The 15,570-nt window shown below is 37.2% G+C and overlaps 1 protein-coding gene across 2 annotated transcripts in view; it reads right to left on the reverse strand.

The window, feature by feature from the left end:
* The window catches only part of kiaa1549la (KIAA1549-like a), a 119,129-nt gene that overhangs the window by 24,210 nt on the left and 79,349 nt on the right, over positions 1–15,570 (reverse strand). For both annotated transcript variants that reach the window (XM_024282030.2, XM_024282029.2), the window contains 2 exons: positions 14,488–14,523; positions 8,579–8,772 (listed from right to left, as the gene is read on the reverse strand). In XM_024282030.2, the coding sequence (XP_024137798.1) occupies positions 8,579–8,772; positions 14,488–14,523 (230 nt within the window). The remainder of the gene's footprint in view (positions 1–8,578; positions 8,773–14,487; positions 14,524–15,570) is intronic.

Genomic DNA, 15,570 nt, shown 5'->3' on the forward strand with positions numbered 1-15,570 from the left:
ATAAAGTCCAGGTAATGCAAAATAAAGCTGTCCGTCTGGTACTCAGATCCAGAAGACCGGCAACATAAGATACTGATCTCAGATAGTTCATGACAGATTATCCCTAATATTAGTTAATTCCACTTGGAAGGCATTGAAGTTGAGGAATCCAGTGTTTATTTTTAACCAATTCAAGAAAAATCTCGACTCATATGATTATGTAACCAGAAATGCAACAAACAGGCATTTACAGATTCCAAAAGCAAAGACAAATTTTCTTTTAAAAAACATCTGTTTTTAGAGCTGTGGCAGCTTTACCACTAATTTTTATTGAATAAAACTTAAATTATGTATTTATGTTTTTAAAAAACAACTGGGGTAACATTTTGGAGCCACATATTTTAAATAAGGTTACATTTGAGTAGATTTGAATGAGATACAATTTTGCTTGTGTGACTGATTTAAAGCGTAAAGGTTCAGGGTGCAGAAACTCTTTTTATGATATTTAAAATGTGAATTGGGTGTGTTTAAATTATGTATTTTTGGAATTACCATAAAATGGCATAGAGGTTTTTTTTTTTTTTTGTTGTATGAACTGTTTCTTGTTAAGAGCCCAGGAAAGGAAATGGGGAAAAGGAGACAAAACTTGTCCCGAATGGTTGCATCAGAATGAATTTGTAAACACCTTTTGTCCACCTTTGGCTTTGTATGCAGCACACACAGGCACGTTCTCCAGCATTTCTCCCTTATGTTCTGTACGGCTAACAAGCAGATCTGCATGCAACAGGACACGCACGCCTCGAGACATGTAAACCACAGCAGCCTCACAACGTGACGGGAGCATCCGTCTGCAGGTGGTGTGGGGTGCACTGACCAGCCGGATCAGACGGAACAGAACCAGAGGTGAGGCTAACATGCTGTCTGTGTGAACACACATTTACACGCACAGCACAGCCAGGGCAGGCAGGCAGCCAGCAACTGGCCAGACTGCAATAAAAGTCATGCGGTATTCAGCAAAGAGCCAGAGGGGTAGAGGCTGAAATACAGCGTGTGCTCCATGTAAATCTGTCTGTGAAGGCCACAGAGAGGAGCAGCAGAATCAATAATCATGCTGCTGGAAAGTGAGCTCCCTCATCTGTGCGCCTCACACTGGAGGAAGCACTGAGCACAATAAATGCTCTACCGATCAAGAAGTCTTTATTGCTGTCCTGCGGCCACTGTTCAGTTCAAGCGCCCCCCAATCCCCCTGCAGGTTGAAGGATCGCTGAGCGTGTTTAAAACCCAGCCTCACAAAAGGAACAGAAATTAGAAGGCTGGATGGATTTATGTAATCAAGAATTCACAAAGTGGAAGCAGATTAGGTTCAAAGAAAGCACTTCTGAAACCAAATTTTCTGCTAAATGAACGTGTGATCTTTTGAGAAGTTGTTACATCTTTGTGATTAGAAATGTTGATTAGTTTTGCTTTGGCATTTAATTCATTTCTTTGTAAAGTGTGTATATTTCTGCTACTGATAGCATTTTGATATCATAGAAGAGACAAACTAGCATTAATAAGTGGCTCCAGAAGGCTTGATGTGCTGCAAATTTTTCTTTTTTTAAAAGGCATAGAAACAGAAACGTAACCTAAACCCAATTACGTGGATAAATCCCTACAAAATGCGCCTGTGTCATGGCAAGAATCTGGCGATACAAACACATGATATACATGTTCACAAACAATACATATCCCAAACACTGGCAACACGCATTGAAGCAGCCACTTCTAATGAAATATCTATGTAAATGGGCATAAATCCTCATTTCGGGTATTAAAATGCTCACATTCAAGCATAGTTTTAAGAGTGCTTGTGGTTCTACAAAACGTGCAACCATTGAACGTTTGGTGCAAGTTAAACTGGGTCAAACTTTGACCAATCAGGGACTCGTATTTTGCAGTGACATATGGATGGCATCACTTTTAATTCACAGAAATGCCAACCATTTGAAAATTGATCATGAATGAAAAAATGAATAATTGTGGTTTAAGCTTAACCGGAGTTATCATATATCAGAATAGAGATGGGAAAGAAAAAACCTGGAGAAAGATTTGCGAGATTTGCAGCGCTTCAATATTTTACACCAAGCCTCTTCCAACTGCTAGTAAACAGTAAAAAAAAGTAGTAGCAGAAGAAGCCCCACCCTGTTTGTGCATTGTGAACACCATGGGTTGTACTCGTGTTCAAGAACCCATGTTTAATGCGTTCTTGAGCACATATCACATGCCTGATAGTCTAACAGACAATATATCAAATTTTTTTGAAAGAGGACTTTGAAGAAACTGAATTCTAACACAGCTTTAACAAGAACAGCACTGTATAAAACACATTTTATTTAATTATCATAGCATTAAGCCCTGCAACTGTTTCTCACATACAAGTTGCTTTTACTCAAGCGAATTGCTTTTGTTAAATACTTTAATATTTTACGTTCTCTGGTTTCCAGAATGAAATGTTTTTCAGTATAAAAAAGCTTAAAAGTCCTTCAACCAATAATGTTCTAAAAGTATGATTCAGAATATAAAAATCTATTTATTTGGCAAGAATATGAAATGCAAATTTTAAAATAGTAAATATATAAAAGCATGTTTTAACTTATCCTTTCCCATAAAAGAGTTTATCTCTGCAGCTACGTGCTTACATATATTTATAAGAGTTTTGATTCCCAGCGTTTTTCTGCATTTCCTTATTATTTTAAAACATGAATTTTCCTTCAGAGATAAATAAAGTTGATCTTGAAAGTCAAAAAGCAACTGCACTTAAATGTGACTAAACATGATAAATAAAACAAGGAAATCAGAAAAGCAAAAAAAGGGGCCAGACCAGGAGCAACCGAAAACCCCGGCCTGGAACAAAACGAGGGGAAATTAACACAAGCAGAAAACGCTGTGGATGATTGAAATGAAAGCGTGGTGTGAGTGGGAATGAGAAAAAAGCATGGACACAAAACAAAGCACCAGAACCAATGACATTCAGCTATAAATGGCACCAATTACCAAGGCTATTGTTGTTCCAACGGCTCAATGACATCAGGTTTTTCTGTCTTTTTGTGTTTAGATCCACACTGGGAGGCAGAAAGCCACAAGGACGGGATTAGAAAATATATTTATACAACTCTTATTGTGAAATGCAAAATCAATGCTAATTTCTTGTTGTAATTGGATATAATTACACATTTACACAATTATAATGTATTACCTCAAGAATTTTTTTAAGTTTAACTAAAATCTTTTACCCAATATTTTTATATTTTAGCCTGATATGACTTTGCCCACATGGCTTTGAATTACCTCAAATATTACACTTAAAAACAGACTAGGGCTAAGGGATCTTGGCGTAACTCACAATATATTGCAATAATCAATATATTACCTTGGTAATCGATGATATATCGCTATTTTGTGGATAATTATATATTTTTATTTTCCCCAAAACCTTTTTAAGAAGAATTTAAAACACAATATATTAATGTAACACCCTATGCAAGAGAAAAATAAAATTACCAATAAATACTAATGTGTCTTTGCAATAATAACATACACTTTAAGGTAACAAAAAAAAACAAAGCTCCAATAAAGAACTAAAATGCAGAGTACATCAAATGACCTCACTTTAAAGAACAATAAATGTGGAAATAAAAATTCAGAATGTGGTATTCTAATTAATTTTACATTTTATGTCAGATATGTTTTTATTATTGAGGCACAATATGAATGTTCACCCTGTTAATATTATATGATTATCGTTTTTTACAGTACTGGTAGTCATATTCATTTTCGTTCTTTTTTTTTTTTACCCAAATTCCTGCACTTATCTCTGATAAGCATCACTTTAGTGTGGTGCTCCACATGTGTACCGCTAGCATACACACCTGTTGAAGTAACAGCGCCGCTAGACGGTCAAACACATGGGTGCCACATACTGTCATGGTCGTGAGAAGCGCCCCCTAGTGGACTTCTTCGGTTTGATTTTAAAAACCGATTAAGAGAAAGAGTGGATCAGGAATCGTTTTTGTGTTGAAATATCACGATACCGATATTTTTTCCCACCTCTTATACAGATTATTGTTTTTATTAGCTTTTTTTTTTACATTTTAGGATTAGTTTTATTATCAGTTACGAACAAAAAAAAAACAAGATTAATCCTAAACTATCTCATAGACCTTCATGGCCTCATGAAACATCCTCGATCCACACAGCAGCTCCCGCTGTTAGAGGACGCCTCAGGACTTTGACAGGTTAATTAAAATGTAGAACCCATTCCAGTCTGTGCATCGAGCAAAGTTAAATTAACTAAAGTACAAGAATCAATGCTGTTCTTCATCGTTTCTTTGGGATGAAATCTTCTGTGGCTGGCTTTGAACAAAAACAAAACAGATGTAATTAGTGCTCACTCAGGTGATCAAAAGAACTATTCCACCTTAAACAATGAGCATGTTCATGTTCAGGTCCGCAAAATGCATTATCTTTTACACCGCCATCGATGTTATACAGAACGGCTCCCTCTGGTTTGCCTACAGGCGGTGGTAAAAATTTACATGTATTTATCACCCTTGAGAAGCAAAGCACAACTAATTCCATCCTCATTCATTCCTCGTTCAGCGGCGAGCGATGCTGCAGCTCATTCTTTGGTGCATTTCTGAATTTTCATTCAAGTGAGAGGAAGCATGAACTGTCTCATTTTAAGCTACAGATTTCCTCATTACATGTGGGTACAAAATGTGGGTGAGAAAATGACACGGACACGGTGATAAACACGGAAAAAAAAGCCTATTTTCTGTTTAAAGTTTTGAATGTTCTTTTCTGAGTACATTATAGTTTAAAGGGACATCCCAGAAAAAAAAAACAAGTTTATGAATGTTGTTATTTGCACAGATAAAATGTATAACCCAGATTCCCAAAAGTCCATTAGATCTGGGATTTTAACCAAGCGGTCCCAAACCCCCAGCTCGCAGATCAGTACCAATCAATGGGACAGTTGGTACCAGGCCATAGAAAGAAATACATGCAACCTGCATTCTTTCAGTATTGTTTATGTTCTGATTCTGCAGGAAGTTTTACTTTGGAAAGCATCTGGACTCTCCCTTCCACATCTGACTCTTGATGCATGTCAAGTCACTCAGTCATGTGTTGAAAATACATCTGTAACTTTCTTAAAGTAGCAACGCAGACGGCCAGATTGAAAAGTTAACCCCTTAATATCTGAGTTTATTTTCATCTATGGGAATCAAAATCACGTACATTTTTGCTTTTAAGTTGATGCAACATTAAGGTAACTTTGGAGCCCAAGTGGTCTGAGGAGCCGGGGTGTTAACAAAAAATAGACATATTTGGAAAGTTTCTTTTACCAGAAAAGAGCCGGAGAAGAAACAGAAGAAGAGCCTTTGACTTCAAAGAAAAAAACAGATCTGAATTTAATAGAAAAAAAACAGGATTTTTTACTCAAAATATGGATTTATTGTGACAGTTGTTCCCTCAAACCATAAATAATAATGCATAATATTTAACAACCTGCTGTCTAATGTTATAAGGATGCTGCTAAAAAAGTTGTTCAAATGGTGGATTCATGTTTATTAATATATGAAGGAAATTTCAGTTCTAGTGACCTTTTTTTTAAAAAAAATGTATTTATCCATCACACCTTAAAAGTCAGACAAGCTTTAAAGCTTTAGCTTAAAATTTGACAATAGTAGACTCGGGGAAAATAAACTCCATATTTTAATGGTTCCTTCACGAAATTTGGTGTACAAATAAAGTTGAAACCATCTGTAGATATTTTACAGAGGATGAAGATAAACTTTACCCTTAAAAGGAAAACTGGGGAATAAATAAAGAATGGGAAAAAAGGAAATAAGTTGCATATTTTACTCTCGGATAAGCCGGTTTGTAAGACTATTATCTGACATTAAACCAGTCTGTGCCCTGAAAAAGGTTGGGGAGCGTTGCTTTAGCTTAATGTTTTCTATGCCAGTAAAGTATTATAAGATCGAAAAAAATCGATTTTTTTTTATCATTTTCCATTTGTAAAAAGTTTTTTACTAAAATGTGTTGGGCTACTTTTTTCCCCTTTTCCTTTAACCTAATTTACAACTTCAATTTGATAAAATTTGCTAATTGATCAACTTGATATTGCTGCTACCAACATGTCAACTCTTAGTCATATTTAAACTGTGTAAAGTATGTTCTAACTATCAATTTGACTTATGAGGGAAACCGGATAATTAGATACTTTTTTTTAAGTCAGCACACAGAAATAAAGCTAATTTGTTTTTATTTTTTATGATATTTATGGTGATTCATTAGCTTTACTTGTTCAAGTTAGAAAAAAGTAAAGGGGTACCCAAGGTCTTTCTTTCTGGAAGAACACAGACTCCCTGAGGTATTAAAGGTGACGATGGAGAGCTGAAACAACAATCACTTGTGAATGAAACTGATGTGTGAGACTGACGTAGCCGTTTTATTTAGAAACGTCACCTGTGCCCTCACAATGGGCACATACAGGAAATGCTTTTTTCTACACGACCCTCAGTTTCTGACTCATCCTTTTTGATATTCACATTAAAGCCTGATTTCACAATGCAAACATCCCTGTTTTCTTTTCGTGATTCCACAAACAGCTTCTGATTAACTCTGGAGTCATTTTCTGATCACATCAATCTGTTCGGAGTCGGTGGTGCTTACTCGTGGCTTCTCTCTAGCTTAACACGGTGATATACAAACACACACTGACGCCTGGAGTGTACTACCGAGAAGCTGGTGGTTTATAAATGACTCGCTCCCTGACTCCAGCAGCTGCCTCAGAATTTTATGGTTGTTGTTCACAAGACTTCCAGCTGGAAGGTTTTATGTCTGATCAGTTTATGAACCGTAGCACCAACAATCTAGATCAACAACCATTGATCAATGGGGGCTTAATGAAGTTCGCTGTGATGTTTGCTGAAATAGCTGGTACAAATATACAGTGTATATATATATGTGTGTGTGTGTGTGTGTGTATTGTTAAAGTATAAGGACAATAAGCTCATAAGAGTTCACCTTAATCAAAGATTTTGCTATTCATTGCTTTATGCAAGAAATGTTTTAAGAAAATCTCTTTTTATTTAATTTTTTTATTTTTTTACTTAAACTCTTTTCACATCCTGCCATTAATTTTCAGTCTGGCTAAAGCCAAGGCTTTGATTAGACCATTCACTCCTTTTTCTGTTCTATAAAAGCTTAGATTTGCTGCAGTGATTTAGCTTAACAGAGTGTTGCATGAATCAGCGCCAACAAGTTCTGTCTGTTTTTCTAAAACTCCATGGGGGTGTCTGTGTCTGCAAGATGTCCAAATTCTGTGGCTGCAGAAAACTAAAGTCATCATTCTTCTGCTTCCCTACTTTATCATTGACTCGAGTAAGAAAAGGGTTTTTTTATCTTAAGTGTTACTGACAAAGGTCAGACAACTTCACCACGGTCTCATTCATTTTGTGAAGTTTGTTCCAAAACTCTTGTGCTTCATTCGTGCATAATTTTGTATTCTTTGGATGTTCCATTTTTGACAAAAGAACCTTTTTTGATGTCAGTCAGATCATTGTTATTCTCTCTACTGTTTTCAGCACCCAGGTTTTTATTTCAGACAGTGGTTTAGTGGTTAGCACTTGGTTCAAATCTCGGCTGAGACGTTTCTGTGTGAGGTTTGCATGTTATTGTCATGAATGTTTGGATTTTCCCGAGAACTCTCTTTGTTCCACAGTCTAAAGGGGTTCTAAAAGGGTTCTTCTTTTTTTTTAATTCTAAATGGTCCCTTAGGTGCGGCCATGTGACAGGCTGACAAACCATCCAGGGTGTACTCTGCTTTTGCCCATTAGTTGCTAGGATAGGCTCCAGCAACCCTGTAAACCTCAAAAGAATGGATGGCTTTTTCTTTTCAGTTTTTATTGAAAATTTAAGAAAATTTTTAGGGTTTTTTGTTAGCTTTTTTTTTTGTTTTGCTACATAAAAGACATTTATAGTAATGTAATTTAAAGAGAAAAAAATATGTTTGTTTATGTGTTGTAACCCTCCACTGATTTCTAACAAACACGTAAAAAACACTATTTTAAAAAGATAAAGTTAAACTCTTTTTACATCCTGCCATTAATTTTCATTCTAGCTAAAGCCAAGGCTTAGGAGTGATTATATGGTTGTGTGCACATGTGACAGACTGATGAACCAATCTGCTTTTTTCCCAAAAGTTGCTAGGATAGGCTCCAGCAACCCTGTAACGCCAAAAAGAATGCTTAGATGGATAGATGAATGGATGGTTTTTTTTCTGTTTTATTAAGAATTTAAGAAAATTTTTAATTAATTTTTTTAAGTTTTGCTACATAAATAACAGTATAAACACTATAAATATATTTTAACAAAAGAAAAAATAAAAGATAACAAAAGTGTTTGCTCAACTGTTATAATCCTCTGCGGATTTCTAACAAACAAGTAAAATATATATATATATATATATATTACAAAAAATATTTAGGATTGTATTTTCACCTTCTTCAATCTAACTTAATGAGAAATTTTAAAGCAAACATCACTTTCTTACCCTCCTTTGTGTATATCAGCTGATGGGGGTCTCTTGCTTCCTGTCCCATCCAGGTGGACCTTCTTATCCAGCGACAGGGTCAGAGGAGCATCCCGCACAGGCAGCCCCAACACCAGAGTCTCCTTGGTCACAGAAACGGCCTCGTCTCCAACCCGACCCAGGTGCTTCTTTGCATAGTCGAAGCCCTGGACAGGCTGGTGGGGAGAAGATGTTCATGATATAGGTCAGTACTGTGGAACAGTATAGATGTTTTGAAAGAATCCATTAACAGACTGAATTCAGCTTTGTTAAAGATGCATCAAGCTCAGCAGTTAAGGATGGGTGTCTTTAGCTTTGTGACCTGATGGATCCCACCTAAAACACTTCAATGACATTAAAAGCTCATGCAAAAGTCTCCAAAACAAATTAGGATGATATTTAACTGCATTATTTTCCATATTTTGTTCATTTTACTGATGAAGTAATGAAGCAGATGCAGAATGTACACGGCTCAAATCCAGACAAAAGCGTGGCTTCGGATTAGAAATGATGCTGATGCTTGACAGGGATTCTGCATCAAAAGAATGAATTGATGCAACAGGCCAGCCAGGTTCACAAGAGTTAGTTACATTCACACAAAAGCTGAAAAGTCTACATTTTTTGCATTCATAATATTCTCTACAGTAAATATCGAAAGAAAAATGTCAGAAAAAGGTGAAGGAATTTAATCTGCATATATCTCACTCAATTTAACTTCCTGCTGAAGCAAAAGCTTTGAAAACATCACCTGTTTTGTCCTTCAAATTTTAAAAGCTCCTCAGAAAAGGATCAAGTTCACCATGTATATGAAAAAAAATCTGTTTTCTCACTATCAAAATGCAAACAAAGGAAGGCTTCGATGCTGTCGGAGCATTAAAAGGCTATGTCAGTTAAACATTTGAATGCACATATAACAGGATATTTAAATGCAAAGCCAAAAGTTTTCAAAATTATCTTTAGTGGATGTGGTTTAAAACACCTAGGTTATCCAAAGGTTAGAAAAATGTAAAAAAATGTACTGCAATTGGCACTTAATCCAGTAAACTCTGACCTGGTGATGGGATTTGAAATTACCGTTTCACTCGTGATTGTTTGCTTAACATGTTAGCCTTTATTAGCTGAGATTCTAGAAGCATTTTACCATTGAGACACGGGTCCCCTTTGGCCTCATGAGCGTTTGCTTCTGGAGATGGAGGATAAAATCCTCAACCTCCACGGACAGTTCTGTGGTAAAACTGACATCACTTTACTCTGTACCACTCTCCATACTAAAGATGCAGAGTGACCACGTTACCTCAAGCTAACCTCACTGTCACTGTCAATCACAGATCCAAACCACACCTCCCCTTTTTGCATTTTTCAAATCTGGGCTGAGTGGAGTCAACCTCCAAGTTACCCTTTAATAAAGAGTAACTGTTAAGCCTGCAGAGAAAACTGTTCTAAAATAATATGACATCAATCCACACATTTTCCATCAGTTTCTTAGAAATTTGTTTAACAGTTTTTAATCTTCCTTGTAAAGACCAAATGTGATGTTTTTTGTCTGCAGACTCTGTTTCATTTTCTTTCTTTTTTTGTAAATTTCTTCAATAAATGTTTAGAATTTTGGCTAAATGTGAAAAAGTCCAGATAACGTATTTTATACTCTAATTATGACCATTTACTTGAACTTATAAGAATTGTCAAAATCCCTGATAGCGACAACTCAGACAGCCTTCCTGCTGCCAAAAAAACCTCCAGATAAATGTTGCGTCTAATTTAGATAAATGTAATTGCGCCGACAATCCTTGCTTTTTTATCAGCCTCCAAACAGCTTTCAAAATGAAAGTTGATAAATAAATAAATAAATAAATAAATAAATAATCAAGCTTAGCGGTACCTTTGAAGTCAGAAGTTCTGCAACAATTCTACTGAATGGTAAACCGGCACCAGACGAAGCCTTTCGATAAAGCCTCCAAGGTCTGAGCACTTCCTTTGTGAACGCTAAACGCCTTTCAGTTGGATGAATACAGAACAGCGGCACAGATAAGGAGAGAAACACCAGCTTTGAGTTACACAACGAAGCAAACCAAACAGATTTCTTCTTCCCCTCCTCCTGTTTTCTATTTAAAGCACCTCCAAAATAGGATGCCTTAATGCATCTGATGATGCGCACTCAATTCGGAGGGCATGTGAGGTGAGGCGGCGCTGTTAATAATTCATTGGTGATACACACCTCTGCGCCTCCAAATGTACAAGCCAAGGGACAAGACTACAAATGAATACAACTCCCTGTAAAGCAAACACACACGAATGTGTGTGCGCTCGCATCTCTTGCTCTCTGAAGTGATGTGTGTTGGCAGCAGCGAGGAGAATGTATGGGGAGCGCATATATCCTGGGTTTGTGGACTCGCCGCTCTAAGGTTGAAGGATAGTTGGACTGTCGGTGTTTTTGACAGGTGAAGAGAGAGCAGCACGGGAGCAAGGGGAGGGGCACATAATTGGATGTTCGGTTCTAAATATATCCAACATTACCATTTCTCAACCTGCTGGAGTTAAAAAAGTTGGTCACTTATTTGCTGTGTGGTGACGGCTGTCATCCATTTGAGAAGTCTTGGAAATGACAAAGTCAGAGGAAGGAAACTTGGAAAAAGCTGGAGACTTTGAAACTTTTACTTTGGCACCGTCATGACTCACAATCTGTCTTTTTTTTCACTCCGCTCTTTTCTAAAATACACATCCTTCTTTTTTAATTGTCTGTTCTACCTCCCTGAGTCTTTTTCTTTCACCCCCTCTCTTCCTGTGCCGACTGACAGCGTGTGGATTTAACAAATGGCCGTGTTTCATCTTGTCTGAGCGAGCCAGCGTAATGAAGACTTTGGCTGCAGACAGAGTTTGTGGCACGGCGCGGGCCTCTGATCAGTCTGTCACAGATGAATAGGGGGCTTCTCCTCATTCATTTAGAGAACTGACAGAGGAAAGGAGAAGAGAGGACAGAAACAGAAGGTCCCGCCAATTCTGCTGCTTAAAGAATACAGACATGACCCAAGTGCGTCACCAAATTAGCCGTCCTTTCAATATTAAACCCACTTCTGCGCCTGTGGCTTTAACCAAAAGGAGCTTGATGAGGTGCAGCATATGGCCTCTTCAACTGTTTCTATTTAAACTCAGCTCTACAGGGCTGGCTTGACTGAGCCAAAAAGCTGCGAGTGAAAAGAGGAACTTTTTAAAAAATACATTTAAATTAAAGAGCAGGGCACACATCTCCTGCGATCTACACAAGAGCTAATGCTACATAACACCTTTTCAACAGCAGCTGCAGCTTTGTATTTGAGACACCTTACAAATGAAAAATGGATTTCTTGCACTTTGCCTATTCCGCCTCCATTGTAGTACACATGGGAGCTTGCTAACCGAGGCTTTCACACCCATTCGAAGCGATGCACAGGAAGGAAAAGCCATTTTGACGGTTCTGGCTGAGCGGCAGAGTGATGAAGTGAGCCGACGCTGCAGAATCACGCTCTAATGCTTAAATACACATGCAGCACTGACATTAATCACAGTATTGATCGGCTGCTTTAGTTCCTTCCAAATGGCGACTGATAGTTAAAAAGGTATGTCAGGATAATTACTCATACACATCCCAACATTCACCGGAGATCAACTTATTGGAGTCTAATGTTGTGCTACAATCTGGTTGGATAGCAGTAACAGAACATGGTTCCATGTTCTGGAACAGATGATGCCGTTAGGAACTCTTGCAGGTAAAACTTGTCTTATAATTAAAGTCTAGTATCTTCTCTCTTACCATGGAAGAGTGTAGTAATCCTTTTCCAATTTTTAAAATGAGTTAGCTACATTTAGACATTTAACTCAATGGCAATTTACATAATTCTCTGCAACATGAGTTTTTTCATATAGTAATGAAGCTCCAGTCAGCAAAACTATGAGGTACTATAAGGTATTATGTCTGGATACAGGCTTTCTGTGAGTGAAAAAATGGCCAAACCTTTGTCTGTATAGGAGAACTGGATTGAGAGACCAAATATGAAGTACCTGCTTGTTCCAACAAGCCAAAATCCCATAGACTTCTATAGAGAACTAAAAGAGCTACAACTCTATTCTTGCTCTGATACCTTTTTTTCCAAGTTTCTTGCTAATTTCAATATTTTTTTCAATATATTTTTTCTTTATCGCAAGTTATTGAAGTTATAAACTGGCTAATCAGACGCCTTGATAAAAGCATGTGGGGCCCACTAGCCCCCACCTCAAACATTTTAAATATCTGATTGACAGCCCGCTTTCAGTGTCGGATGTGTGAACAGGCCATATTCCGGTTGAGAAATCTGAGTGAACCATAGTTCAGTCCAATTTGAAACTAACCGAGACCACCTTGAAAGATGGTTTTCCTGGTCTCGGACCAGGTTCCACTTCGTTGTATTTAGACTAAAAATTTGTTTCAGATTTTCGGGAAAATGAACACTGGACCACCTTAAGCAAACCAAATATGTCCAGTCTGATTACATCCTTAATGTCTCCATTTCTTTGACTTTAGTCAGGAAAAATAGCCAAATACTACTTCAGAGTAAAGTCAGAGAGTTGAACTTAGAAGTGAAAATGAGGTGCAATCTATCCACATTTATGTGTGGTGTAAATATGTACAAGTTTAAAATGACAGTAACCGATGTCACAAAAAGATTTGCAAGGCTTTCAACAAAAATCTAAAAGCTGAATGGACTACAGTGCCCCGTAGCCCTTTATTTAGCTTTATTCTTCAATTGTAACTTTTTTTCATGTCATCTCCATCAGGGAGGAACTGTGCTGTAATCCCCAAAAAGTTATTTTTGGGGATTACAAATTTTATTTTTTCCAGCCATTCCCACATATATTAAGCCTGAGAAATGTCTGTTGTTTGTTTACAGATACTAGAGTTCTGCATTGGGGGAAGATAAACACTGCTGTGGGTAAAAGACGATGTTTGCAGCCTGCAGTAACACTAACACAACCTCATATCTCTCTCGTTGTTTGACAGTCTCTGGCGAAACACAAACTGTGTGAGAAGAAATGTTGGGTGTGCGAGCAAACCTCTGAGCTCGAAGACTGAAAAGAAGCAATTTTCACTTTGTTGAAAGCAAAAAGTGCTCAGCCCCTGCTGTATAACACACACCAGTATCCCACCTGCACTCATCTTGCATCTAAAGGAAAAGACGTCAAGGGCGTCTTTACCTTAACCTTCAAGTACAGCAGCTGACACCCCCCACTACTGATGTACCAATGTCACTAGTGGCTAATGGTTTTCGTATGAAATATTTCAATATCATTTGACAGGAAGTTTAATTTGTAAACTTCTTCCTGTGAGGAGGTTAATCAACTGACGTGACATGAAAAGGAAATATACAGAAGGTCATAGGTTGCCACTGCTTTATGAATGCTACAATTTAAAAATAGATTGGAAAATAGATTGGCTTAGGTCAGGGTTTTTTTTTCTGGAGTTCATATTTATGTCCTTCCTCTGACCGACAAACCGGATCTCATTTGGCCGCCTTTACGAGTCAGCCTTTCCTTGTTAATGTGGCGCATCGACTCAAGTCTACACAAGTAAATCAAAAGAAACCGGCTTGTGAATCTTAAAACCCCGTTTTCATTTTTTTCACACGTCCTCAGTGCCCCCTCCTTTTTTATTGATCTCCCAGCCAATGAGGAGGGTGGTGTGTCCAAAACACAGCAGCCTCATGCACGACTTTACCCGGCAACAGCAACAAGCAGCACAAAGAGCTACAGACAGCCAACAGGGGAGGAGGGAGGCTCCAGCCTTTGAAACCCATGAGAAAATTGTAGATCATTCATTCATTCAGTCATTCGTCCGTTCATTCAGCCTCAGACAGTTTATTATTTGGCTAATTGGTTAATACCTGGTGGTGGTAACTGCCCTCCCTTCGATATGAAGTCTAAACAAGGAAAGAGTCAAAGGGAAAAGGTCAGGGACGGGTCAATAAAACAAAAAAAAAAAAAATGGAAAAGAATAGAATAAGATAGAATTAACAAAGAAATGGAAAGATGAATTTACAGTGCATTTTTTTCTGTTGTTTCTTGGTTATTTTTATATCATTTTCTATCTTAAATTTCAGATATCACCATAGCAAGTACCAATGTTTCAAAGTAGTATGGGGATCTACATATTTCTATTGCAAAATTGTTACCAGTGGTCTTTTAATTGTGATTATGTTGTTTTTAGCTAAAATCTAACAGACTGTGTGTTTTTTTTTAAGACATATTTTCAGCAGAGCAGAAGGAGCTCTTTGGAAATTCATGTTTGGGTTGTAGGAGGGGCTGTTGGCGTGAAAGTTCGTTTCAATAATTTCCAAGAATTCCTTTGTGTACACACTCTTCCACTAGGGAAAAATACCTCACAAGTCCAAGTTAAATGAAGGCAAAAAAAAAAGAAAAAGAAAAAAAAACGAAATGAAGATATGGAACTATTTGTGGAAGATTTGGAATTACAGCAGAAAAAGCAAGATTTTGCCCCGTCAGAGCTTTTTCAAACATCTGGTTTTCGTCTGCTCCTGAGCCAACGTAATTTGAATAAGAAAATACTCAGAAATGTAGTTTTAATCTTAAATTATTTTATAAACATCACAAAGTCATAATTAAAAGACCACTGGGCTTGATTTTACAAAAAAATGAAAGTGAAATTAATTCAAAGCTTAAACCCATAAGGTTTTTCTCAGCTCTGGTATAAAAAATTGTAAATTAATGGACAAATTCATTATTTATTACAGTATTTTTTGTTATGATTCAGCTCTGATATAGTAGGGAGTTGTTTATGGTTTACAATGTAAAGAAATTGGATTTTTAGACACAGTACAGAATAGAACATATTAAAATAGAACTGTTTAATTACTTCCTGCATGAGCGCAGGACTGCAGTTTTTTTATGTTACTGCCCAACCACTAATCACTGTTTACTAAAGCTTTTCAGTCTCTAATCTTGGGAGG

Source organism: Oryzias melastigma, linkage group LG6 (assembly GCF_002922805.2).
Source record: "Oryzias melastigma strain HK-1 linkage group LG6, ASM292280v2, whole genome shotgun sequence".
Classification (NCBI taxonomy): domain Eukaryota; kingdom Metazoa; phylum Chordata; class Actinopteri; order Beloniformes; family Adrianichthyidae; genus Oryzias; species Oryzias melastigma.